The sequence below is a fragment of the Camelus bactrianus genome, chromosome 7 (assembly GCF_048773025.1).
Source record: "Camelus bactrianus isolate YW-2024 breed Bactrian camel chromosome 7, ASM4877302v1, whole genome shotgun sequence".
Taxonomy (NCBI): Eukaryota; Metazoa; Chordata; class Mammalia; order Artiodactyla; family Camelidae; genus Camelus; species Camelus bactrianus.
The window spans coordinates 74376513-74403450 of record NC_133545.1 but is presented as its reverse complement, the minus strand read 5'-3'; the positions used below and the strand labels follow the sequence as shown (position 1 = coordinate 74403450).

The window sequence follows — 26938 nt, the reverse complement described above, 5'->3', positions numbered from 1 at the left end:
TGAGAAGATTCCTGAACTTAAATTTTCAAGTTAATGCCAACTTGATTATAAAGATTCCAAAAGCCTTCAAAATATACTTTTAAATAAATAGATGTACTATACTTTGCAGAACTGTAATAACAGAAAACTGGAAACATTCCATGTATTTATAAATAGGGAATTATTTGACTAGCTTGTGGCACATCTATGCAAAGGAGAGCTATGCAGCTCATGTGAAATGGAATGAGAACTATCTCTGTATATTATTATGGCATTCTTCAGGATATATTATTAAGTCTTGGTGTCTAAGTTTTGCTTCAAAATAATATGGAGAGTGGAAAGGGGAAGTGAAAAATGTTTGGATAAAACCAAATTACTCATGAATTGATATTTGTTTATGTTACTATGGTTATATGTGAAATATTTCTTAAAATGAAAATGAATGTATGTATGTATATGCATGACTGGGACACTGTGCTGTAGACCAGAAATTGACACATTGTAACTGACTGTACTTCAATTACAAAAAGAAATATTTCTTAAAGAAAAAGCTAAAAATGATAGGTACAGTCTAATGCTCTGAAGGAAATATTTGCTTGGGAAAGTCATTAACATTTTCATCTATGAAATAACTGAACATACATATTTTAGCTTATTAACACAAACAAATCTAGATATATCACCAAACCATTTCCAGCTCCCTGAAGATTTAAATGATAAACTGTGATTACTGGCCAAATGTAAAGTCTTATGATGCTGTAATAATAATATGAATAATAATAGGTTCTCTTAAAAAACTGCTTTATGGCATTAAAAACTGTGTGTGATAAAGGAAGCAAGGTCCAAACAATATCATTGACTATTAACATCACATAAAGAAAGACAATAACCAGTCACTGGTGCCTCCTGATGGAAGTCCACACAACCACCTATGAAGTATTTTTTGTAGCAGGAGGAGAAAGACAAGTGCATGTGTAATTTGTGGCTGTGGCAGAAAACTGGAGCTAGCAGAATGGATGCTAGAAGTCCAGAGGCATCATCACATCTAATTTGCATATATTCTTTATGAAACAGAAAAGTTAGTTACTGTCACTCCTATCTTAGAGAGGAGGAAAGAGACAATGAATAAATGACATGCCTGTGGCCACCTGACTAATAAATTCAGGAACCAGAGCCTGCTATGCCTTCTGGATCCACATTATAGAACATATTTTTCCATGTTAAAAGAATGGGGGTCATTAGCATCAAGGAGTAGCTAATCTATAAGATAGATATGAGATGATACAGAAGATTCAGACCTTAAACTTATGACAGTTGGAGTTATCTTCTCTGGCGAGAGAAGAATGCAGGTATGCTCTTCTGTTGAGTGCAGATTCACATGTGTCAGAGATCAAAAGAGCATTAGATTGGCATTCTCTTATGTGACAGAGGCTTCTTACCAGCTCTTTTGGAAGGGCTGACATCCCAAAGCCACCAAAATGAGCCAATAGAAACCTTGCAGGCCAAGACAGGGGTCCTTTTAAGAATCTACTCTGGGTCTACTTGACTCTATGAGCAGATGTATGGCCAGTACACAGGGCTGGCTTCATAGGTGTGTGACCTGGGCAATCCTATAAGGACCCACTCTCAGAAGGGCCCTGCACTTGGTTTAATGCTCTGGTGTCACCATCCTGAACTCCTTAATAATTTCATTTTTGAGCTTATGTTTTGCAAGTGAAGTCTGATGAGACAATTGAGCATGCACATGAGCAGCAGAGACGGGCCAGGTGGCAGCATGCACGAGCACAGGCCTGAGCTGTGGCCATGCAGCAGTGTGGGCTTTGAGCAGTGAGCCTGGAGGCCTAGTGCACAGGTGCATGCCTACGGCAGAATGGGTGCCACAGAGTGTTGGTTTTTATTTTTCCAAAATTAATTTTAATTAACTTTGTATTCTATTTTAAGAATGAAGGTTGTATTTATTAATGCTATCAATGATTAGTAATTGACTGCCTCGTACAACGCTCAGTCAACAAAATGAGGTGTCTGCCCTCATGGAGCTTATGTTCTAGTTATGTTGTTTTTTTCCCAATTAACCCAACAATAGCCTACTTTTTAAAGTTAGAATCATTTATTTGAGTGTTTCAGTGGAAAGTATCCTTACAACAAAACAGCCTTTGATAATAATGTGATTGTAATAACTTTCCTGATCTATAATTTCATTGAATAGCTTACTCCAGTTGCTTTGCTTGCTTTTATTATTTTCTATTAACTTTACTTTGTAAGTGAAGACATCCCTAAATAACTGAATATGGAATGGTTTTATTCTAGAACTGTGAAAAATGGGAGACAGTACCACAGACACAGAACAGGAAGAGGAAGAGGAGGAAGGCAAAAAGGATCAAGGAGACCCTGTTTATGCCATACCGCCTACAATTAACATCCAAGATGAGCGGTCTGTGGATTTATCTACAACTCCAGCTTTCATTTGTCTGCATGAGGTATATTTTTCTTTATATATTACTGAAGTAAGACCTGAATCATTATCTTTTTAAAAATTCAGATGACGCTCATGTCATTAGCAAAATAACATTATGTGTAACCTATGGGCAATATGTACAGTTTGAAGCACTTTAAAATAAAATCATCCCTACCTTCTCTTCCAAAAGTTTATTATTTAACCCTGGACTAATGCAGTAGTGTAGGTTCTGATGGTTTTATACTAAAATAAATACGTGCACATCTGCAGTACATTTGGTGGGTTGGTAAGTGAAATAAAAGAAGAGGTTTCTTTCATTATTGGATATACTACATTTACTTCCACAAAATGAAGAAAGATCTTGTCAAATAAAGATAAAAAGTATATACATTTACCTAACTAAATGTAGCTACTGCAGTAGAACACTAAAATATGCTGTTTCCTATTAGCAAAGAAGCAAAAAGGGGAATATGATTTTTGTTTGATTTTTGTCTCATTGATTTTTTTAAAAAAAACAAGATGAACATATAGGGAATAACCATATATGAGGAGTTTTTTAAAAAACAATAACTGGCCACATATGCAACCTGTCATGCCTGAGAGCTGTACTGTAAAAAATAGTTTAGAGGACACCTGAATTCTAGACTCTTAACTTTATGTGACTATAACTGAACAAAACATCTAGGAATTTGATAGTCATTACAAAAATAGGCTAAAAAAGTCTTCAAGCAAAATCAGAATTTACTTAAAACTGAGAAGCAAAACTAAATTCCTACCCAAGTATTTTGCTGGTGTAAATGTTTTAAAGAACTGCTGCAACTACTGTTGAGCTTTTTACTTTATATGTACATACAAACACCGTATCAGGAACAATGATGTCAGCTTGTCCCACTGCTCATGTTTTCAACTTTGATCTTTTGGTTAAGGTGGTGACTTCCAGCTTCCTCCCCAGTAAAGTTATTATTTTTTGTTTGAAATTAATAAGCAACTACGAGGAGATTCACTGAGACTAAGTATCCTATTCCTCTTCAAATTTTCACCTCCTTGTTTTATGTCTCTTGATGATTCTTGCCCAGATTAATTATTGTCATGGTGGTTGTCAAGTGGCAATTTTCTAATTCCATCATTTCTTATACATTTATTAGTTGGCTTCCTATGGTAAGAAAGAACTCTCTCTTCTCTCCTCTCTCTCCCTCTCCCTCTCTCCCTCCCTCTCTCCCTCCCTCCCTCCATCCATCTTTCAAGGTTGACCTATGAGTTCTTATTCTGTTCAATGGGTTATAATCCATTATTACCATTATTCATTTTGATGCTTCTATTGTCCCAGATTTGGCCAATGTACACCCTTTCAAGAAGGCTCACTTATCCTTTTGACATGCTTCTCTAATTCTTTATGCACCTTTTAACTTTCTGTTGTAAGAATATGTTCTAGGCTCATCTTGCATTTTCTTTGCTCCAAACCTGGGATCAGCCATTTCTCAAAGGATCCCTGGTCCCTATTTTAGTGGAGAATATTTGAAAACTAAGCTCTCAGTGCTGGGCATGCTCCTTGCTATTGGTCTGTCATTGCTTCGCACTATTCTCAGAGCTGTGAAATAGCTGCATAAACATATTTACCCACACAAGTTCATATCTATTTATATGTCTGTCTTTATATATTTAAAACCATGAGTTCATATCTCTAGTCTTAATATTTTCCAGTGATCAGGATTCTCTATTTCTGCTAAAATCCATCATGTGTCCAACTTTGCAAAAGTATTTCTATTTTCATACCACTACCCTTAGTAATTCTATTAAATAAAGCTAGAGTTTATTTCTATCAAAGGTTATGCTAACAATAAAAATTATAATCAAATGTTTTAAGCCACAGATAAAGAAGCATGAAAGGTTTGCTTTATAAATTCAAAGGAGAAATTAGGACAATTTCTTCTGTATATTGATCTTCAATATAACAAGTCATTAAATATTTCAAGCATCTCTCAATACACATGTATGCATAAAATAGAGTTATTAATCGTTGGTTATGACCAGCCCCTGATAAAGTGGATACCTTAGATAACAGAACTGTTTTGAGTAGTAATTACGTCAGTAATTTTACTGCATGAGAACTCTTCCTCTAGCCAGCAACATCTTGCAGAATGAGTTATAGGCTTCAAACAACTTTATTCCCGTAATAAACACCCCGGAGGTTGTTCCATTTGGCATCTATAGTTTTATTTTCTAATTCTTTTAACATTCCTCTAAGAGTTATGAGTCTTACCAATTTTTTTAACCTACTTTGTATAAGCTATCCTCCTTCAGTTGCCTAAACAGAAGCTGTATCTGCAGAATATCAAAAGTTCTGAAAGAAAGCGCACAGAAATCTACTTTCAAAGGCTCATATGCTTGGCATCACATTGAAAGAACCAGAAGCTGCTTACAGTATTTATTGTTGTTAATGCTAGTCACACAATTGGCCCAGCACTACTGAGCTGTAAAGCATGTGTGTCATGCTCTCATCTAATATTGCCAACACAGTGTGTTCAGTATGGCATTCATGGCTCTCTACAATTTGGGCCCAAACTATTTTTGCAATCTAATAACTCACTTAGGCCCTCATCCTCTTCTGTTTGCGTTACGCTCCACATTCAGATGGCTAGGAAACTGGCACATATTCACAAAGCATGACAGATACAAGGTGATGGCTGTCCACAATCCTAGTCACACTGCCTCTTGAAAGACTGTGCTAACTCCAACTAAAAAAAATCAGATAAAACACTTCTATAGGCCACACTTGGCAACCTCTGCATCTGTTCTTAACCTTTCAGATTCTGGCTCAGTTCCCATGTCCTTCAAGAAACTTGGCCTGAGCATCCAGCTCACAAGCGTTTTCTCCAACCTGTCAACTCTTACAGCATTTGTAGGCTGTACCTGTCACTTGGTACTAGGCCCTTGATAGATACTTATTAAATATCTTCTCATCATATAATATTTTGCATAGAAAATTTAATTCCTCACTGTCATTATGATCACATTAAACAATAAGACCTTCCAGGGCAGGAACTACACTGTGTTAATTCACACATTGGGACTAATGTTCAGAGTGGTGCGTGGGACCTAAGTCACGTGATTCCCGTCAATGGACTATGTGGGTTAAAGCTGGACACCTGCTCCCCAGCTCTGCCATTGCTGCCTAACTGTGAGGCCTGGCCCTCCACAGGCTTTTGTTGTTCCACTGAAAACTTTCATTAAAACTTTTTTGTTAAAATATAACATATATAGGGTAAACCTCACAAATACTGAGTGTTCCGCTATTTTCTTACATATGCCTGTAACCAACATGTTCAGAGCTAAACTCATCATTCTCCCAATCCTAATTCTCCTCCTGTGTTCTTTCTCCGTTCGAGACTTAAATATCTCCATTGAATATCTCTTGAATTTATCTCTTCTTCATTCCTGCCATACTCCTGCCATATTCCCACTAGTCACTGAATAGGTGACATTCATTCATAGCATTGTGTGTGGCAATAGATTAATTTTTAAAAAGTGCTGTGTAGTGTTCTCTTGTGTAAATAAATGAAATGTGTTTGTCTGTTCTATTCTGTTTAGAGATTTGGATTGTTTCCTGTTTTGGATGATTGTGAATAAAGCTCCATGATCATTCTTGTGCATGCTTAATACTCATGAATTCATTTATCTTGGGTGTCTACCTAGGAGTCAAATTACTGTATCATAGTTTAAGTTTATATTCAGCTTTAACTGACACCTTCAAATGCCTTTCCAAAAATATTACACCAGGACATACACTTTGATGGACCACATGCAACTCTTTTCATCCAATACCAGGGCAAGGGTTGTGTGTTATTTTATGTGTATCCTACACAGCACCTGGCTCAAGACCTTGCACAGAAACAAGCTGTAAATATTTAGTATTTTAAACTCATTCTTTTAACAAATAGTGTGTGTGTCTCTGTTCAAAGCATCATGTCTGTTGCACATTCAGTCTTAATGTAAGTTGTACCTTTCATGGTATTCTCCAAGTTAGGATTCCTACTTCTCATCTGTAAAGTAAAGTAGCACTGATTTCTAAGTGTGATCTTGGTTGTCAAATGTCAGTGTGTCAGATGTTGAACTTTTCCAAGACTTGGAAGCCATAAAGTGATTCTTGTCTTAATGCCGAGAGCCAAAATCAAAACATGAAAGTGTTTTGCCTAAGCCATTTGGCTCTTTTGCTTACACCAGGACTAGTCGGCTCCTCCCTTCTCTTCATTTCCTGAAAATAATTCTTGTGCCATAATTGTTTAAGTCTTTGACCTGACTTAACCAAAGCGCAGAGAAAAGGTAGCGCAGGAGCATTTGGGAGGCACAACGGGCAGTGTGAACACCGGACAGAAACACCAAGGAGGCGAAAGTGCGCATCTGTATAGAATATGAAATTCTGCTAGGGTGTGGAGTATCCGAGGGTTGTGGGTGTGTAGATGAAGATGGATTCGGCTTGTTGACATGGGACTTTTTCATGGAAAAAGGTTCTATATAAAACCATCAACTGTTGGACTCCTTACAAAATGTCTAATAAACATATTTATGTCCAAGTTTTGTTGCATGTCAGATTGGAAAAGAGTTGAGATAGTAAGAAGTTTTTGAAGAGTAATGGGGGACATTTTCTTAATCTAAGGACGTTTTCTTAATCTATTTAACAGATATCAGTTCAGCACCCACCATGTACCAGGCTCTGTGCTAGGAGATATTTATTATCCTTATTATTAAAGCTACTGAAGTCAAATTTATCCCTTCAGCTCCTCCTTTGTTTTGAGGACCTCCTGCATGCTGCACAGTGCTAGGCATTGTGGGCATTCATAGGCATAAAGCATATAAAAAGGTACTTTTCTTTAGAAGCTTAATTTGGGAAATAAGAATATTGGGAAATAAATATCAACAAAAGGCAATATGTGGTTGTGAACCTGGAAGGTGCAAATAGTGTGATTAGAATTAAATGGAAGGAACATTCTCTGTGGGTTGAGATGATCTGGAGAAAGCTTTTCGGAGGCAGCAGGACATGAGGGGATGTTTCATCCATATCCATGGCATCCACCGTGAGCCTCCTTTCCTATCTTAAGCTTTGCCTGCACCCACACGTGCACATACTTGGAGTGCCTTCACCTGGATGAGCCCATGTTACCACAAACTAAATATGCTCAGAACTAAATTCATGATTCTCCTCCCAAACCAAATTCTCCTCCTGTATTCTGTCACTTGGTTTGCTCTTTTAAATATCTTTTAAATGCATCTTTTTTTCCATTTCCCCCGTATCACCGACTAGAATGCCATTTCAGTGATCAAGATGAAATGTGAAGAGATTGAACCAAGGCAGTAGCAAGGGGGAAAAGGATGGAATACATACAGGAGAGATACTAAGGAAGTATAAAATGTGGCCTTAGAGTCTGAATGGCTAGGGATGGGGTGAGGGAGAGGAAGGAATCTAAACTGATGTTTGGATTTCTGATTTAGAAAAGTGGATGGATTACAGTACTATAAGTGACAGAGAATTCACAAGGAGCACTGGGTTAGAGGGGAGTGTCCAATATGTGGATCTGGAACTGACCAGGGAAGTCCCTGGGCTGGAGATACAGACATAAAACATTCTTGGTAGTATTGAGATTGCTTTTCTGAAAGGATTGCAAATTGCTTCTCATGCGTATTTAACAGCACAGTCTACCACTGCATATTTACAAAAAGATGTTGCCATCATTTACCTAATTCCCTACTTTTAAAATTATCTCTGTTACTAGGATATTCACATGTTCAAAAGACACTTTTTTATTTTTTTGTTCATTTTGTTCTCTGAAGGCTGGTAACAGAGCCTACATTTTGGAATTTTTAATAAAAATTTTAAGTTAATTTCTGAAAATATTGGTGATTTTCTGATGCTACTAAAGCTTCCTTCATTTTCAAGGTTGGACCTTCTATAGAGTCACTGATGCATTTCTTGGGATAATCTGTGATGAAATTTAAAATGGTTTTCACAGAATGACAATGTTTTCTATTTCATTCTTACATGAATTAATCAATCAAGTAACTGGTTATAAAGATGAACATATAAAAGAGCCCCACCCTCAAGGAGTTTACAGTCAATGTAGTTTCAAGTATGTGATTTAATTTTCATGATATAGGAAATTTGAGCTATCATTTCCAGCTTAAAGGTTCTGAAAGATTGAGTCTTGCCCTAGTTTGCACAGCTAGGCAGATGCAGAGACAGGCGTGGAAACCGGCCTCCCGTCTCCTACCCTGACATGCATTTCACCTGATGTTCTTCACTTGACATTCACAGATTTAAACACTGCTATTTTAGGAGTTGACAAATTGACTTTTTAAATAAACTGTATATTAAAAGAAAAAATAAAGACAAATATTTTAACACTCTATTTAAATATTTCTCCTGGTTCCCTATCCTTTCTTAGCTATCACAGCTCACTATCACAGCTGTACATAGAAGATGTGCATTTAAAAACTACTACATTTCTTTTTTAAGCCTCTCTACAAGTCCTGCTGTTGCTGGCATGCTTACACTTTTTCTTCAGACATCCAGGCAGCCTTGCAAGAATAATTCTTCAAGATTTTGTTTGCCTGTCAGGAAACTTTAAACAGGCTGATAATTTATTAAACAATACAGATAGGTTCCATTTTCCACATGAAGTTTTTTGTTGTGTTTTGCTTTTACTCTGACAGGAAGGTGGAAATTTAAAAATATTTCCAATATGGAAGAATACTATGGATCATGCTTGGAATACTCGTAAACATTTGGCATATATATATATATTATATATATAATATATATATATGAGACATAACTCATATCTATTTACAAAATTTAGAGATTTATATCAGGATTATAGGAATACAAGCCATACTCCATTCTGCAAAGTAGATTAACACCCCTAAATTCAATCAGTAAACATCTTACCCTTTACAAGAATTCAGGGTAGGAGAAAAGAAGGTCCCATGTTAGGGTATCCTCATACTTGGCACCTTCAAGATGAAAAACTTGGCCAGGAATCTGGGGTGTCATCAGGAAAACTCTGCTATTTGAACATGTGGTCAGTGGCAGAGAGTGTTGAAAATCGAGAACAGAGAGGAACTGGCAGTTCCTCTGCCTCCTATCTGTGAAGTGATCTTCCTTTACACATTGTGAAAATCTATCCTGAATGTGGACCACATGGCAGATGCCGGGCCGGGAAGCAGAGGAAAATTCCTCAGCAGCCCCTCCCCTCAGCAGCTCATCTGTCCTCTCATCTGTGTGGCTAATTTTCTTTCATTTCCCTTTCCCTTTTCCGATTCCTTTACTGACATTATGAGAACCTAGCTTGTGTATGCGTGCACGCCTATGTGTTTATCTTAATTTTGTATTTATTAAAGTTCTAATTACCTCTTTATTTTTCACTGATTCTTTAGCTTCTGTGTAGCAGCAAGTTGAGTAAATACTAAAAATAATCATCCAAGCTCAGATGCTGTTTCTTTTTAATAGTTGCTGTGAACAGATGTTGTTTTTTAAAGTAAGGATTAGGAGAAATACTTAATGGTATTGTTTTTCTCCTCTGAGAAAGTTCTTGAGAAAGTAAGTTGGCTTTTGCTAGCCTGTGGTTCTCAGTAGAAAATGCACATCTTGTGAAACAAAGTACCTTTAGCAATCCAAAAACTATTTGACTATGTTAGGCAGTAAAGATAGAAGCTTCATAATAAATAATGCACTTTTCAATAAAATCTATTTTCTATACGTAGTCCTCTCTGGTGGGTAGATTCTTCGGGGAATAAAGCAGAGGGGAGTAGGACTGGGTATCTGGCTATTCAGCACCTGGATTTACCAGTAACATCAGTAAGTCATCGTAAGTCATTACTGTTTCATTAGGCAAACAAGATAAGGGTCTCGGTGGTCAGATAGTGAGGTACAAGTTAAAGAATAGAGAGTATCGGAGAGCCGGGTGAGAAAATTTTTTCAGCCATGAGGTTAGTATTTTTTGCAACTGTTTTTTTAATACATAAAATATGCTGTAGTACAAAATTCAAAGGTGCAGAACAGTACATAGGGGAAAGTGAGTCAGTGTCTCCCCCGTGGGAAAGTGTTATCCCATCAGAGTCTTTTTTTTACATTTACCTTAAAGAGAGCGGAGTGCAGCTATTTTCATATGTTTAAGATTGTTTTAAAATATAGTATGTTAGTAGAAAATGTGAGGTATATAGGAAGGCCAACGGGTCAGGAGACCATTGCCATTGAAGTGATAGTTCATTACTCACGGCTCGTAAGAGAAGGCATGCCGGAGCACCAGGCTGGGCAGGAGGGGGAGGGAGAGGGAGGAACAAGAGCCTTTACTGTGGTTTCCCTGGGAGGCACTGGCTGAGGTGGGGTAAGCAGGCTAGTCCGAATCACCTCAGCAGGCTCTGGGGCACAGGAGACGCCCCTAGTTGTTTGGTGCCTGGCATTGGGGTCATTAGGGCAGTTGTGTAGTGACCTGAGCATGAGAGCCCGGTGAAGGAGATGGCTGAGGGTGTGGACTCTGGATTGGCTGGTTTCCATTTGAGAAGTATGCCCGCAGGAGGAGGACTTGTCAGTATGGGGGAGGAGGACGGTGAGGGAGGCAGGAGGCCGGGGCAAGGTGACTCAGACGTATTGTCAGGTTTACAGGAAGGCGTATCTGGCACAGGCGTGTAGGGTGGGTATTAAAGCACCGACTTTACAGAAACTGGAAGCATGGTTAATACAGAGACCCACTTGTACTTTCTTTTTTTTTTTTTTATAAATTTTGTTCACATCCTTTTATCCACTGTTTAAAAATTGTGCAGGTTTTTCTTAGCGATTCATAGAAAGTCTTTACACATATAGAAAGTAGGCCTGTGTGTATAACATGCAAAGCAAAAATCTTTCTCTCAGTTTTTGGGTTTGAGTTTGCTTATGGTGGTTTTCCTCCATATGGAAATTTATTATTTTATGTGCTGAAATTTATTAATCTTTTCTTTTACAGCTTCAAGATTTTATATCGTACTTAAGAAGACCTTTAGTACTCTGAGATCATAAATCGTTTCCTGTGTTTCTCCGAGTACACTGATAGTTTGAGTCATCATATTTTAACCTTTGTTCTCTCTAGCATGTATGTTGGTGTAAGGGGAAACAGAAAGGAGATGCCAGCAAGCTGAGAATCTAGTGCCAAGTCCATAATCTTCTAAGGCAAACGTTCTTTACATATTCCCAGCCCATACAGACCCAGGTGTAGGCAAACAAGTATACCCGGCTGGCATCAGAGATAGGAATTAAGGAGGTACGAAAATTACCAGACATCAAACTTCAGAGTAGGAAGACAGGAATTCTGCTGTTGCTAGGACTACATCTAATAAGGGATAGGCTCAAAATACCTTAAATCCTAATTAGAGAGAAAATCTCTGATTGGCGGCGGGGGAGTAGGGGGCAGGGGAGTGGAAGAGTAGTTCAGTAAAAACAGGTCTTAGTTCTCACCCTGCATGTGCTAGGCACACAGCCTTCGGACAGTCATTCAAGGTCTCTGACCCTCGCTTTACACTGATAGTACCTTCATCATCTCATAATCCTTCAGGGTTACCTCACTGCCTACCACGGCGATTTTCACCCTCTTTTTAAACTGTTTTTATCACTTTTTCCCAGGAAAAATTCTACACGAAAGTACAGTATGTAAAACAGAGTTGGATGCGGTGGACACAGAGGTGACGATCACCTGTTCTCTCCCGGTCACATTTCCTTTCACCAGCAGCACCACCGCCCCAGTCTCCCTGGGGAAGCCCCCATCAGTACAGGTCGTTTGTCAACTGAATAATATTGAGCCATCTCTCCCCCCTTAAAATCCGTCTCAGCACAGCCAAAAGGTAACACAGACCTGCCTCCCGAGAGCCCTGGAAAGCAGTCTGACTATACTGAAGGTTCCGTCAGGAAGAGAGGAGGGAGTTGCACAGCACACCATGAGGCAAAACTTCCTAAAAATCCCTCATCACAGCAGGTGCCTCTCCTACACACACCCATCTTGTTCCCCTACCTTTAAAAACTGCTCCAGAAGCTTTTTTCCCACCCCCAAGCTGGTATTTTCTCCCTTTGTATCTACACCCATCTTCTCCTTGATATCTTTGGCCATTTCATGACTTTATAAAACAGTCATCAGAGTTCTGTCCAGTTTCCCTTCCCACCCAGTATCCCAGCACCACCTCAGGCCTAGACACAGGACTGAACCATCAACAGGTGGCAGGGAGAGATTGCAGATACTTGGATTTGCATTTTTTCTTGCCTCATTGTAAAGATTAAATGTCACCTCCTTGAATTTACAGGTATATCCCTCTACAATCTGATCTACCATTTCTTTCTTCCTTTTTTTTTTTTTTTTTTATTGTTCTCTGCTACATATCCTGTGCTCCAGGCAAATTAGACACATTGTTTTCCTGACTAGTTCCTGATTTCCCAACCTGCTTTAGCCTGTCCCGTACCCAGCCCACGAGTGCTCCCCTCCACACGTCAGTGCTCCAGAATCCTCTCTGTCTTTCAAGGACCACTCAGACCCCACCTTCTTGAAGCGTGCCACTCCTTGACAAAATGTGGTCACTCCTGTTGCTTTGACTTCCCTGTGCAGTGCTTGTACCTTGTGCAACTTACTATTTTCTTTCCTGTTTTTCAAGCTAATCTGTAGTAGCTTTAGGAACATTGAAAGCGGGAAGCCTTCCCTATTCTTCCTGATATTCCTTGCAAACTCTTAGCTTGCTGTCATGCACGTGGCCATTGCCATTTTCAAAGGAGAGGATGTGCACAGTACTTAGTAAAGCCCTTCACCAAAAGAATCACACTACTGAGTCTCCTGTTTTACGAGGTACACCTAAAGAGGAGAAATTTCTTCTGCATTTTCCATATCAAGTCCACCTAAATTCTCAGAGATTTAAATGTTTAAAGTTAGAAATACCATACCAAGCTAGAACTATCATGCATCTATTCCAGTTTTATTTTTGCTAGATGAGCCCCCAAAGAGATATGAAATGGGGAGGCAATGATTTTCAATTTTTTTTGAAAACAGAATAAAAACTTTAAGTGAAATTAAAGGTGAAGACTCAAGATCCAAGATATAAAATAAAGGCAGAACTACTCAAGGTGAACAGTGTTTCATGCATCACACATTCTCCAGGCTTCTTCCCCTACCCAGCTTCCTTTGGCATTCGGGAAACGGGTCTGCAGAAACTCAGGTTGCAGGGGACACAGTTCAAGAACCCTACCTCTAGCAGTTTAGCATGTTAAATACCAGCCCCATAAATGCCATAAACTTTCCATAACTATCCAACTTCTATAACTATCCATCATACACCCATGAGCCACTCTAGATTTTGAATCACTGGCTTGATCAGATAAAGACAAAAATTTTCCTTGTTGTAGGACAGAAATTTTAAAAGTCACCATTACCAACACCATTCATTCATAAATGATAATCACATTTTAAAATGAGTATTTTATACAACAAAGGAAAATAAGAACTTCGGTGAGAAATCTTTTGGCTCCCAAAGAACTGTACAAAGTTCCCTGTACTTAAGCAGAATGTTTTCCTCAGTGACTCCTGCCATGTAACCATGGAAGTAAAACAGTGTTTGGAGAGCATAGAGGCTTGCTTGCTTTTTCTGTCAGAATTGTTATAATTTCTGACTTAGCTGCAGGAAGTAAATAATTTTTAACCACTAGGTTAAGTAGGGACATTAACACACTTGAAAATATATTCTTTTTAAAAATATCTCCTGTTAACAGAATATTATGTAATTTTTTAAGTAAGATCCAAAGGGATGATTCACCTCAAACTGAGACTTAATTGGATTCATTTTTCACTTTATAGATTCACACAGAAAATCGTAGCAGGGGTAATATTGAGGTTTATGGTGTATTTTTCCATGGAATTACCATAGGTAATTTATCATAGAAAATTAGCCCATTTCATGAGGAAAAACACCAAGAAGGTCAGGAAAGCTGGGAACGGATAATGGCCCACACATGCTACACAGTTTGTAGATAACAGAGATTTGTTTGTCTGTTTTCCCTCCGGGAAGACTCTAGTGAATATAAAACATTACCTTCTTATTCAGCATTAATCACAGCAAACAGAGATAACACTGGAAATGCTCCTAGGAAAGTGTCCAGCACATGGCTGGCACTTGGCAAGTGATAGCTGCTTAACATTAAGAGTATTTAGAAGCAGAATCTCTAAACAAAAATTAAAACAATTTACCTAGATTAACTGAAAGAAATTATGATAGTCCGTTACTGAGTGGGAAATAAGTGTAAGCAGATAATTTTGTGGACTCTTCTTTGATAAACTTTCACAACATAAGCACAATTACTTGCTTCTTGTGGAAGATGAGAAAGCCAGTTTCCAGAGATAGAAACTGAACTGAACTTTTCAGATTCTACGTGTTTCCAAATATGCTGAACCTCTGTATGAGGACTTTTGTAATAGAGAAGCAATTCATCTTAAACAGTATCATCCTTAATTACCCAAAGAAAAATCTTAAATGCTAGAGATTAAACTCGGATATTGAGAGCTTAGAAAGTTATTACTTGGAAAAACTGTCATTCAAAATACTTTAATAAGCATAGAGTACACATAGCAGGCAAATAATAAATACTTATTGGATTAAAATAATAAATATAAATATAATAGTTATTTTAAGGGGCTAAAAAGGCTGTTTATTTTAAAATGTGATTTTTTAGAAATCAAAGTATAGTTGATTTATAATGTGTCAGTTTCAGGTGTACTGCACAGTGATTCAGTTATATATATATATATTCTTTTTCAGAGTCTTTCCATTATAGATTATTACAAGATTTTGCATATAGTTCCCTGTGCTATACAGTAGGTCCTTGTTGTTTACCTATTTTATATGTTGTAGTGTGTATCTATTAACCCCAAACTCCTAATTTGTCCCTCCTCTACCGTCCCCCTTTGGTATCCATGTTTGTTTTCTATGTCTGTGAGTTTGTTTCTGTTTTGTAAATAATATCATTTGTATCATTTAAAAATATTCTACATGTAAGTGATATCATATGCTATTTGTCTTTTTCTGTCTAACTTCACTTAATTTGATAATATCTAGGTCCACTTATTTTGCTACACATGGCCAAATGGCAACATTTCATTTTTTAATGGATAATATTCCATCATACACACACACACACACACACACACACACACAAAGAAAGCAGAAAGAGCAAAGTAGAAGGAGCCATGCTATGGGGCTGTGGAATAGAAGAGAGGCAGTACAGAAGGAACAATTTAAGGAATAACAGCAACATTAATGACACAGAATTTGTTATAGGGATTTAAAGAAACTATCTAATGTTATATTTTATGGCAATGTATTTTATACATTGCTTAAAATAAACCAGCTATTGGCCCATTGTGATTTTTGTTGTATTGACTTCTGACTACATATAAGAGCTGCATATCTATCTTATTTCAATGGGCAGGTTTCCTTGTGTGTTACAGTGTATGTGTTGCAAGTAGCATATATAAGCATGCGTGTGTATCACATATGTACATGTGGTGGGTGGGTGCATGTGTGTGCACGCAACACATGTACACATCACGAGGGGAACCAACCTGTATGCAGAGAACTACACTCATTTCTATCTGCAGCTGGACCTAATCTAAGTGAAAATTGCCACTCATTTCACTGAAAGCCATTTCAGTGTTAGCACTTTGAAAGTGATTTGAAATACAAGATTTAGGTTATCTCTAACGTGAATAACTACTGGAAAATATTTGTGAAAGAAACAAGTTTTGAGATCATTAATGTCTCTAATAATAAACAGAAAAGGAGTAAAACCAGTTTCTGCTTAACTAAAGGGTTTATAATCATAGCAAATTAGTACCCTAATGATTTTAAATGACCATGTGTGATTCTTCAAACTTGGGCATTACACTGTTAACAAAGACCATTTTTTTTTGGTCTGTGGCTTAGTTCACATTTCTTTTGCTATATGCACATGAACACACACACACACACACACACACACACACACACACACACACACACACACTGTATTCTGCATGACAATCCTCCACCCTTACCAGGTGGTATCTCCCAGAAGATGCAATATCTGAGGCTTCAATATGTCATTACCTCCTCCTTTCACTTTGAAGTAACTGCCTAAGTCAAAAGCAATGATTTGTAGAAATCCATAGTGGAGTACCATAATGGTTTTGAAAACATCTAGTAACTCAACAGAATAGTCTTGCTGGCAAAAGCAAGGAAAAGCACACCTTAATCTAAAATAATCTAGAGGAAGTGTGTGTTCCAGTAGGAATCAATCTCTGCCTTCTTCATAAGGGAGCGGCCCTGGGACTTCTCAAACGACATAGTTACACAATGCTGATTCCTCCTTATCTCCAGCTCTTTCTTGAAAGTCTTTGTTCCATGTACACCACTTCACCAGCTTATTTCATCTAGTCCCACAGATTCATTGCCATCTGTATTCTTGCAGTCTAGATGTCTTCCCTGATTGCCATCCACTTGGTGTCTTATATATATTTGAACTCAGAATGTTCAAGACTGCCGATCCCCACTCCTACCCCACCCCATGCCGCACACACTTTCTAGACAAGCTCCCCCTGCAGTCTTTTCCATCTGAGTTAATAGCAGGTCCATTTGTCTTGGTTGGTCAGGCTGAAATCCTGTTGTTTTCTGTGATACCTCTAATCTTTTCACTGTCCACCTCTTTACCATGAAGATCCACTTCCCTACACCACCTTAATGCAAGCTTTCATCATCTCTCTCCAAGGGTACTGCAAACACCGTCATACTGCTATTCATGCTTCAGTCTTGTCTCCCAACAGTATATTTTGCCCTCAGCAACAAGAGTGATCCCTTTAAAACTGGATGAGATCATGTGCCTCTTTGAGTTTAAACCCTTATAGATCTTACCTACTCCAAGTAAAAGGCAAAATCATTACCATGACTCACAAGGTCTAGGTGATCTGGCAGCCCCACCTCCATTTCTTATTTAACCCCAACTTCCCAAGCTCTCTCTGATCTCATCTCCTAACCACCCCCTCCACCCCAGACTGCGTGCTTTTCCAGCCTTCTTGCTGACCCTAAAACACGCCAAGCATCTTTGCACCTGATGTTCCCTTTGCTTGGAACATACTTCTCCCAGATACCTGCCTGGCTTATTCTCTTTAAGTCTGTTCAAATGTCACCTCCTCAGACAGGTTTCCCCAGACCTCCTGTCTAGAATAGCATCTTTCCTCTCATACTCCTTATTTTTCATGGCATTTATCATATATTATTTATTCATCTCCTCTGATAAAATATGAACTCCCCAAGGATAGGGATTTTGTCTATTTTAGTTACTGTTTTATTTATGGATTCCTTAAAAACTGTCTAACACGTGGTAGACACTCAATAAATACTTTTAAAATGAATTACAGCAAAATTCACCCCAATATTTCTATCTTCATAAGTCTTTTAGTTCCAAGGCATTTTTGGCTTCTCAACTTTGGTTAGTATGAGTTACTGTTGAATCTAGGTTTGCGTTAACTAATCAAACTATTAGAACCAAACTAGCCCCTTGAATTCAGAATTTCTGGTAAATATACCTATATCAATGAATTTAGTCACATCTGAAATTCTTTTTTTTTCTTCCTTGGTCAGACAACTTCAAGGTCTGTCTTCACGTGTATTCCCCAGCTTTCTGCTGATATAAATTAGCAAAGTTATGTAAAAGCTTCTCCTCCAACTTGACTTCATAGTTGACAGGAGGGCATGTCATACCCTGGCTATAGATCTGGAGATGCGAGGAGTGGGATGGAGGAGCCTAACGGAGAACTAAGATCACTCCCTCAGGAAAGAAAGCAACAGTGCCCTCCAGCAAGAAGAGCCTTATCAAGGGTAGGGGAGGAATCACTTCAAGGAGCAAAGGAGGCTCAGTCACATTTGGGAATTCAGGGGACTCGAGTTCTCCAAGTACGCCTAATTTCCCTCACTTCTATGCTCACTTCCAACTCTTCCCAATCAATAAACAAAAGAAACCTGGCAAAGCAGTGACTGAGTAGACATTGCAGTTTGGCAATGCACAGAATGAAATTTGAGTTTGGATTCTGCTAGTTATCTCTGGGGAGAGGGAGGAGATTGGAATTGAAGAAGGTTTGCAAATAGGTCTTTAACGTGTACTGTTTTAAAAAATTAAAGCATTCACAGATTTCGTATGATCGAAATTAATTTCAAAATTACAATATAGCATAAGAGGTATGAAAAATACCTTTTTTAAGGAATTCAGCCAGGTAGAATGATCACTGTCCAGTGTGGTACAGCCATACCCCTCTGTGACTCGTACCCAAAGGCATGTTCCCAGAACCCCTTCTAAAAGATTGCCTTTGTTATACACCCAGTCCTACAGTACATCTCATCCTGTCTTGCTCTATTCTCCCCCGGCTCCAATCACTTCTAACCTGTAGTCACAATCTCTCAAATCCTCAGATTTGATGGTCCCCATTCCTTCCCAGTTGTAACTACAGCTCTTCATCTGTGGTAACATACTTATGATCTGCTTTGAGTAATAACACTCCTGTCTCAAAGTTCCTTTACATCCTAGCCAAATAGATTGATTTCAGGGTAGAACCTAGACAAATACTGAATAGTATAATGTATGGAAAGGAATATATAGGATGGTGCAGGACCAAAGAGAAGAGGCACCAGACCCCTCCTGATGTCATCAGGGAAGATGGCTCAGAAGAGATAATTACTTAGGAAGAGGAGGAGGAGAATACATACGAACGTTCTAGGTGCTTTACATATGCTGTCTCATTTAATCCTCTCAATACCTCTGTCAGGTTCTACTGTTATCCCTATTTTATAGTTGAAGAAACCAGAAAACAGTGAGATTAAGTGATTTTGCCTGTGATCACACAGCTTGCAAATAAGGGAGCTGCAACTCAAACCTAGTAAGTCTGGCTTCTGAGTCCCTGCTCTGAATTACGGGTAGCAAGACAAAACTCAGCGGGGGTTAAGGATGGCATTCTATCTAGAGCAAGGGAACTAACACAAAGTAATGAAAATAGGAAAGAACACGGTCTGTTCTAGAACAAGGCGTTCAGCACGGCAGGAGTGTGAGTAGTGGCAGAAGGGACACTGAAAGGGTGGGCAGAAGTCAGCTTGTGATGTGGTTTATTTGCTGGACTTTAGCGTATAAAAAATAAGGAGTTGTTGAAAGGAAAAAAACCTGAAAAGAAGGAAAATAACATATCAGAGCTATATTTTTGAATATCTCTCTGGCAGTGATACAGAGGATGGATTGGAAGACTGAAACTGGGAGCACAGCTTACTCCTATTAGGAGGGGTTTGCGTTACCCTGAGAGGACGATGAGGGCTAAACCAGAGCAGAAAGAGTAATTATAGAGAAAAGAGGAGATGGAGTTAAATGCCGCAAAATGAAACTGGAACTCCTGTATTTCAAATGTGTCAACAGTATTTGAGAAGGAAATAAGATGGTGTTCCTGTATCTGCCTCCGTGTTCCTCTTAATGAGGAAGTACGCATTAAAGTCTTCAGAGAGTCAAAGATATGCTCTGTCTAGTTAGGCAAACATTATACAACTTTTCAGACAAGAGTAGGTATTTAGACATTATTGTACAAACAGGAATACTTAATGTTTCCACATTTAAGAAATAAATGGATGTGAAGATTAAATCTTTTATTTACAAGTTTTTTTAAAAAAAAAAACATGAAACACAAACCTATTAGTACATAAAGGAAAATAAGAATTCTAAACAAGAGCTTATTGTGGCAACATTACCCATCACTTTTTACCTTTGACCCTTCTGCCCTTTTTGTGGGTAGCCGTTTGAAAATAAGGAGCAGCAAATTTTGTGACTCAGATTTCTTTTCTTTTTGTGTATTTAAGCCCTGTGCTTATTGGATGGATGTGTCATTTCATTTGGAGGATTACTACTACTTATCAGAAAAATTTGATTTTTTTCCTCAGTGATGAGTGAACCAGGTCCATTAGGAATTTCTAAGGACCTAATTTTGGTCAATATTTTCAAAGTATGATAAAGCTCAGAAATAATTTGTTAGGTAAGACAGCAAATATTAGCCATTAAAATGGAACGAAGACAAGACACTAAAATAACATATTTGTTAGTAGTCAATCCACATTTGTGAGCATCAGCATATATTAGTAAAGTTATGTCAATGCAAAAGACTCTCTCATACAATCTATTTCCATCAATATAAAATTATCAAAGTCTAAAACATATTTTATAATATAATAAGTGACATGAGATGATATCAAAAAGGAATTTTTATGTTACACAATTTGTTATTAGAAAGGTGCCATAAAAGTATAATGGAAAATAAGATTTTAATTCTTTGAAATAAGATGGAAAGATAGCAGAAAGACAAGTTTTCGAGTGATTATTTAGATTAATGAGGTTTTTGCCAAATTCTCCTGAAATGATACTGTTAAATCAGTGGACATTCACTATATGAGCTGTTTTTCTTTAGAACTGTATCTTTTAATGAGTTCATTTTTGATCACAGAAATGTACCTAAACATACATACATTAATAGTTATATATAGTAAATGAAAGTGCTCTTATCTAAATACATTATAATAATATCAAAATCTTCTTAGTCTTTTTTTAATAAACAGAAAAGAGAGATTAAAAAGCATAAATTAGTTACATTTACTTTTGATATCCTATTGAGTAGCTATGAAGCCTTTGAAATCTACATTGATACTTTACATTTTAGTCATCACTTAATTCTATTTGCATTTCTCTTGCTTCAGCATTTCAATAGTATACATAATAATATAGTTTTCATCATGTTTAACTGAAAATTTTACATGTTATATATTTTTAAAAGAATATCTTGCTTCTTTTTGATTAGAATTTTCCATAAAGGGCAATACTTGAAAAAGTAACTTGTTACCTAAATCTACTATCCTCTTTAATCATTTTCAAAGAATGGATAGAGCTGCATCTTTGTGAATTTATTTTGAAATATCTATTACTTAGTAGAAACAGACTGTAGAAATTAAAGATTGAAAGTATTGGAATAACTTACATACAGTATGGCATAGTCTTTCAAATTTTATTCTAGAGCATTTTTTAAAACATGCAGCAGAATACTGCTGTCCTCCCAGGAATGATCCTTTTTCACAATGATGAAACTTAACAAATTAAATTCATAGTCTTTTAAATATGATAGTTGCATTGTAGAATTAATGAGTTATAAAAGTTCCAGATACTTTGTTTCATTAAAAAAAAGAAAACATTTGTATTTGAATCTTCTGATAGCAAAGTAAGTAACACACCAGTTAGGGTTAAATATATAATATCTGAACTACTGTTCTATTTATTTCAAAATTCATATGCTTTGCATTAATAGACTTGCCTATTTTTCCTATAAAACTTAGCTTTGTATGAAATGAATCACTTAATGATATTATTGCTTTGGATATAAAATTGGCCTTCAGAGGATTATAGCCTATAAAGAAGCATCTCACGCCCCACCTATCTCTCCAAAAGAGTCTGCCAGTGGTCTTGCACAGTAGTGAGCAGTCTTAAATTAAAAACTATTGTGCATCAGAGCAAAGGAAGGTATTTTTTACGTTAAAGCAATTTTTACCATCAAACATCTAAAGAGTTATAGATTATGAATGAATTACTTTTAAACCATGGTCTTTAAGATTAAATTAATTTTCTGAATGCTTTTCGGAGGGACAGTACGCTATTATATATTTTAGAATATTTTAAATGATAAAATTTTACATTTCACAAATAGTACATGAACAGGTTTAAGTTTATGTATATATTTCCCTTTGCTTGGGAACTAAAATGCTGTAAATGCCATAAATTGAGTAAGTTTATCTCAGAATGAGAAATAGGGTGTTTAGAGACAAATGCCCAATAACTATAGCCCGAAAAGAGTGATATACCTTCAGATGTGTTTAAGTCACAGTCAAAATACAGATTACTTGTGTAAAGTCTAGCCTGCTGAATAAACAATTATTTTTCAATTAGAGTGAGTAATGGAAAACTTTTCAAATAAGAGAAATTAAGAGAATTAGAAATCTAATGTGTAATTATCAATATTCCCAATTGCTTGCAAGTGTTTATTTTGGATGACAGCATAACAGTAAGAAAGGACTTCTTTATAAGGCATATTTTTCAGCTTTATTTCAAATGCTGTGTCGCATAAGAACCCATTGCTCAGAGATAAATTTCATGCCATGGAAAAGAAGTATGAAACATGTACCAAAGTGCTGAAGGAATTAATTGCCCTATTAGGTAATGAATACCGAGAGGATTGAGCATTAGTGATTTATGTCTTAAAATGCTTGGGTCTGATCATCATTTTGGCCTCTTTGAAGGAGGACTTGTAGCCACCAGGTTGTGCCTCACTAATACCAGGCCAGGTGCCCCAGAAAATCCCGTTACGGACACCTCTGTATTTTTGGTGATAATATTTGCCATTTAAGTTTGCAGAAAGACATGCATCAAACCACCAGCCTGAACTGTAGTAGCGCCCACAGTTTCCAGAGGGATATCGATCATTGTCTTTATCTGGGGTGGTGAAAAACTTCAGATCATGGTTGTAATGTTTACTGAAACGTAAGGCGTCTCCAGCTGTGCCGTTATAGTTACCAATGTGTAGACGGTATTTGAGAAACTCGTTGGCCACATAGAAGTGATCGTACAAGGCATAGAGTTTGACGCTGTTAAAATCTTCAAGATCTATTCTTAGAATCATGTCCCTGCTCTTGGTCAGAAGGTGAATTTTATCATTCCCCAGCCAAAATTCTCTTCTGAGGTTTCCAAAGCCTACTTTGTAGTCTTTCCATGTTCTAGTGAAGTTGGTGCTCCCATCGAGACGCGCCTGCAGCACTGTCCAGCCTCCCCCCATAGTCTCCATGTCGCAGTAAACTTCGAAACTACTGTTTTTGGGATCCGGTGTAACTCTGTAGATCTCACTGCTTCTTTTGCCTATTGTGTAGTATTCAGAGCAATCTTTATAGATAAGATGTTGAACTGAAGGAGTGAAAAAAAAGAAAGGCATTGGATTTTGTTAATAAAAATCATGCATCTAAAGAATTCTTTATATATACATTTGGTAATTCAATCAATGGTGCTAATGAAACCTTGCTCGACTAAACTTACTTGAACCTGTTTAGCAAATGCTTGTTAAGGCCTCAGAAAAAGAACCTGGTGTTATAAAGCTGACAGAGCTCTCCAATACACCCTTGCTTGGTGATAATATTGACAACAACAATAAGAAATAAAGGTAATAGTTTCAGTAATTTAGTAATATTTAGTGAGGGCTCCCCATGTCTTCCAGGCATTCTGCCAAAGACTTGATAATATTTTCACACTTAATCTGCACATGAACTTCATGATGTAGATATTATTACCTATCTGCTGGTAGGAAAGAACATTTAGACTCAAGAGAGGATCAGTGGCTTGTCCAAGTGCACAGCAGCTTAAGTGGCAGAGTCAGGACACAGCCTCAGATCTGTCTGGCTGCAAAGCTTGTTCTTCTAACCACTATGTCTCTTGGCCCTGAAAGTCACATGATTCCATATCTCCCAGAAACTTCTTTCCATGCATACAGAGAAAGCATAGGCTTCTGTTTCCTTTCACCTAAAGAGGCTGATAGCCTCCACTTTCAGGAATTTTTACAGGATTGTTCCAAATGATTCAATAAAATTCTAAAGTACGGCATTGGTCAACATTTCCATTTATTTTACTTGCTTGACAGTAAAGCTCAAATTTAAAAATCTCAATAGTATATCAAAATTCTTATTCCGAATTTATTATCCAGGGAAGCATTTAGCTAGTGTTTCTCATGTTCAGTTTCTAGAAGGAAACCACAGGTGATTATGTTCAGAGGAAGTATCATAATCAGTTAATGTAGTTCTGTAGGAGTTACAGGTATTTACTCCCAGACAATTTTTTATAAAAATTGGTGCCAGATAAGGCAAGTTTAATGCAAGCTCTGTGAGCCACACACACAAAAAAATCTATTCGTGTGTATTTAGAACTCAGAATATTCAGATATTTCCCCAAAACTTAGTAGAAAAATAGACTTATTCTTGTCACTACAAATTGTCACTCAGCATCAAATCTAATGTGCATCTGTGAAGACGTGAACCTCCGCCTGACAGTGTGCAGGGTACATTTTCATACAGGCTGCTGGGTGGATTAGCAACAGTGCTCCTTGAAACTCCCAACTACCTTCGCTGGCAGAGTCCCTGGGGATGGAGCATGTGCAGGAGCTTGTTCCGAGTGATCTCTGCCGCAGACAACGTATCCCTTCAACCTCACACTCATGGCAAGTGGAGGTTCTAATGCAGAGAAGGCTTTATCACATCCAAACTGTGATAAAACTACCGTCAGCAATGCTCCCAGGAACGCATGTGGAAAACCAGGGTTTGGGGAAAGCAGTGCCACAGCTAGCAGTCTGTGGGCAGACTGGGCAGTTAAGTTTGTGGTCTTTAATGTATATTTTTTAAGTTAATTCAAATAATCTGGATGGGTTGGATGGATTTTATTATTATATGCTTGAATTCTAGTAAAAGAGAGAAAGAAATAAGAATGTATTCCTTCCCTTGGTGGGCATGCCAGAACCCCCCTTAAAATGCTTTTGTGCCACTAGGTCTCAAAGCAAACACATGAAGCCATACAGCTGCTTTTTTCCATCTATAAAATCCCCCATTTCCACTAGATAGCTGAGATTGTGAACTGCAGATTACTTGCTAAAATCTTTCAAAGGTCTCTTGTTGCCCCATAAAGAGTAGTCGTCCAACCACAAAAAAACTCATTTCCAATGAACAGAGTACAACCACAAACACTGTCTTGTCTCTAATGTTTTCAGACACTTCAGTGAAGAGATAAATAAGTTAAATGCACTGAAATATTAAGAAATTCTACCCGTCTGCTTCTATTTGTGTGTAGCTCTGGTATCAGCAAATTAGGTCTTTGAAACTGAAAGTGCTTTCTAATGGACACAGGACTCCTATATCCTTTCTGTGGTCACATCTGCAAAAATAGTCGTTTTTCCTGTACTACCTTGATGAGTAGAAGGCTTAACTTCTTTAATTCGTCCTTTGTTTAACTTATTTGCTCAGGTTAATGTTTATAGATACCGTTGAGCTATTAACATGCATGAACAAATGATAAGAAAACATTGTTATACATACCTGGACGTGATTGTATTTGTTCTTGACTGGGACACTTAGAACATCTGCCATCCAAACTGTTGACAACGAATGTTAGGTTTGCCACTTTGCTATCAACATAATTTTCTATGTTGTTCATGTTTACAAGATTCAGCTTCTCCAGGTGACCCTGAAGCACGTCAATCTCCTCCTTGGCATTCTTTAGGTCAGAGGACAGCTTGTTAACCTCGCTCTCTAGTTCCCTAACTCTGTTGTCCTCAGCTTCTCCCAGGGCTCCTGTGCCCGGAAACAGCAGTCCATTCCTGCCCGGGTCTCGGTTGTCATCAGCCTGCAGTTTGCAGTCCTGGCAGGTCTTCTTCAGGCTATTTACAATTTCCTTGAGATTCTGGACGTCTTTGAACACCTCCTCGATCCTGCTGAACTGCTTCGGGAGCTGAATAGTCAGCGGGGGCAGGTTCACCTGGTAGGGGCATTCGCCTCCCTCCTCGCATTTCCCTCTGCTTTCTAGTCTCACCGGGCAGGCGTCCCTGGCTGCTTCATCTTTAATTTCCTCTGTTTCATTGTTTGCCACAACCAGAAACCCATAAGCAGCAAGGACAGCTGAGCTCAGCCAGCACCAGTTCGCCAGCTTCATCTCTGCGGTGGCGCTCACCCCGGCAGGGAAGGGTGCCTGGCTAGAGCTGCTTTAATAGCGGCAGCTGCCTGCCTGAGTCAGGCTTTCTGCGTTCTCAGAAAAGGGCGGGAGCACTTGCATCACACGTTTCAGAAACACAGAGGAAGAGGAGATTGTCCTCATCAAACTCAGTCTGCCAAAAACTGTTCTTTATTCTCAATCAAAAGACTCTGCCTCGGAATTCCTGTGGTCAGTCAGATGCACATATTCAACTAGTTTCACTTCCATCATTTATTTCATAGAGCACAAGAAATAACTTGGATTTTAAAATAATTATACTTGAAGTAAATCATGTCATTATACTTAACGCCACAGTGAGGAGTGGGGTGGAATAGTTTTTAAAGATAAAAATGAATGTGTTAGCTAACCAGACTGAGTGAAGAACAGAAATGCTACAAATTGGAGACGGCCCTTCATCCTTCTTGCAATGGGCACTGAGGTCCTGTATTTTGTTCATGTTGCACTTTCAGGTGAAATCTCAAGACTTAAACAAAAGTTTAAACATAATGAGGTTCAACTTTCTGACTCTTGCAGTGGACTTTTATCTATCTGAAAAGCACAGAAAAATGGTAGAGAAAAAAAGTGCACCTTTCTATTCCTTTGACCCACAGCATAATGTAGTAGAAATGTCTCAGTGA

The 26938-nt window shown here is 37.9% G+C and overlaps 2 protein-coding genes across 3 annotated transcripts in view; one reads left to right on the top strand and one right to left on the bottom strand.

Annotated features, from left to right (window-relative positions):
* The window catches only part of CCDC146 (coiled-coil domain containing 146), a 105254-nt gene that overhangs the window by 14084 nt on the left and 64232 nt on the right, over positions 1 to 26938 (top strand). For both annotated transcript variants that reach the window (XM_010946655.3, XM_074367592.1), the window contains exon 2: positions 2287 to 2456. In XM_010946655.3, coding sequence (XP_010944957.2) covers positions 2298 to 2456 — 159 coding nt within the window. In that variant the 5' untranslated portion in view covers positions 2287 to 2297. The remainder of the gene's footprint in view (positions 1 to 2286; positions 2457 to 26938) is intronic.
* Positions 20123 to 26355, bottom strand: FGL2 (fibrinogen like 2). Its single transcript, XM_010946654.3, has 2 exons — positions 25649 to 26355; positions 20123 to 23480 (listed from the first exon to the last, which is right to left on the bottom strand). The coding sequence occupies exons 1-2, from the start codon at positions 26259 to 26261 to the stop codon at positions 22774 to 22776; spliced, it is 1320 nt and encodes a 439-aa protein (XP_010944956.2). The 5' UTR covers positions 26262 to 26355; the 3' UTR covers positions 20123 to 22773.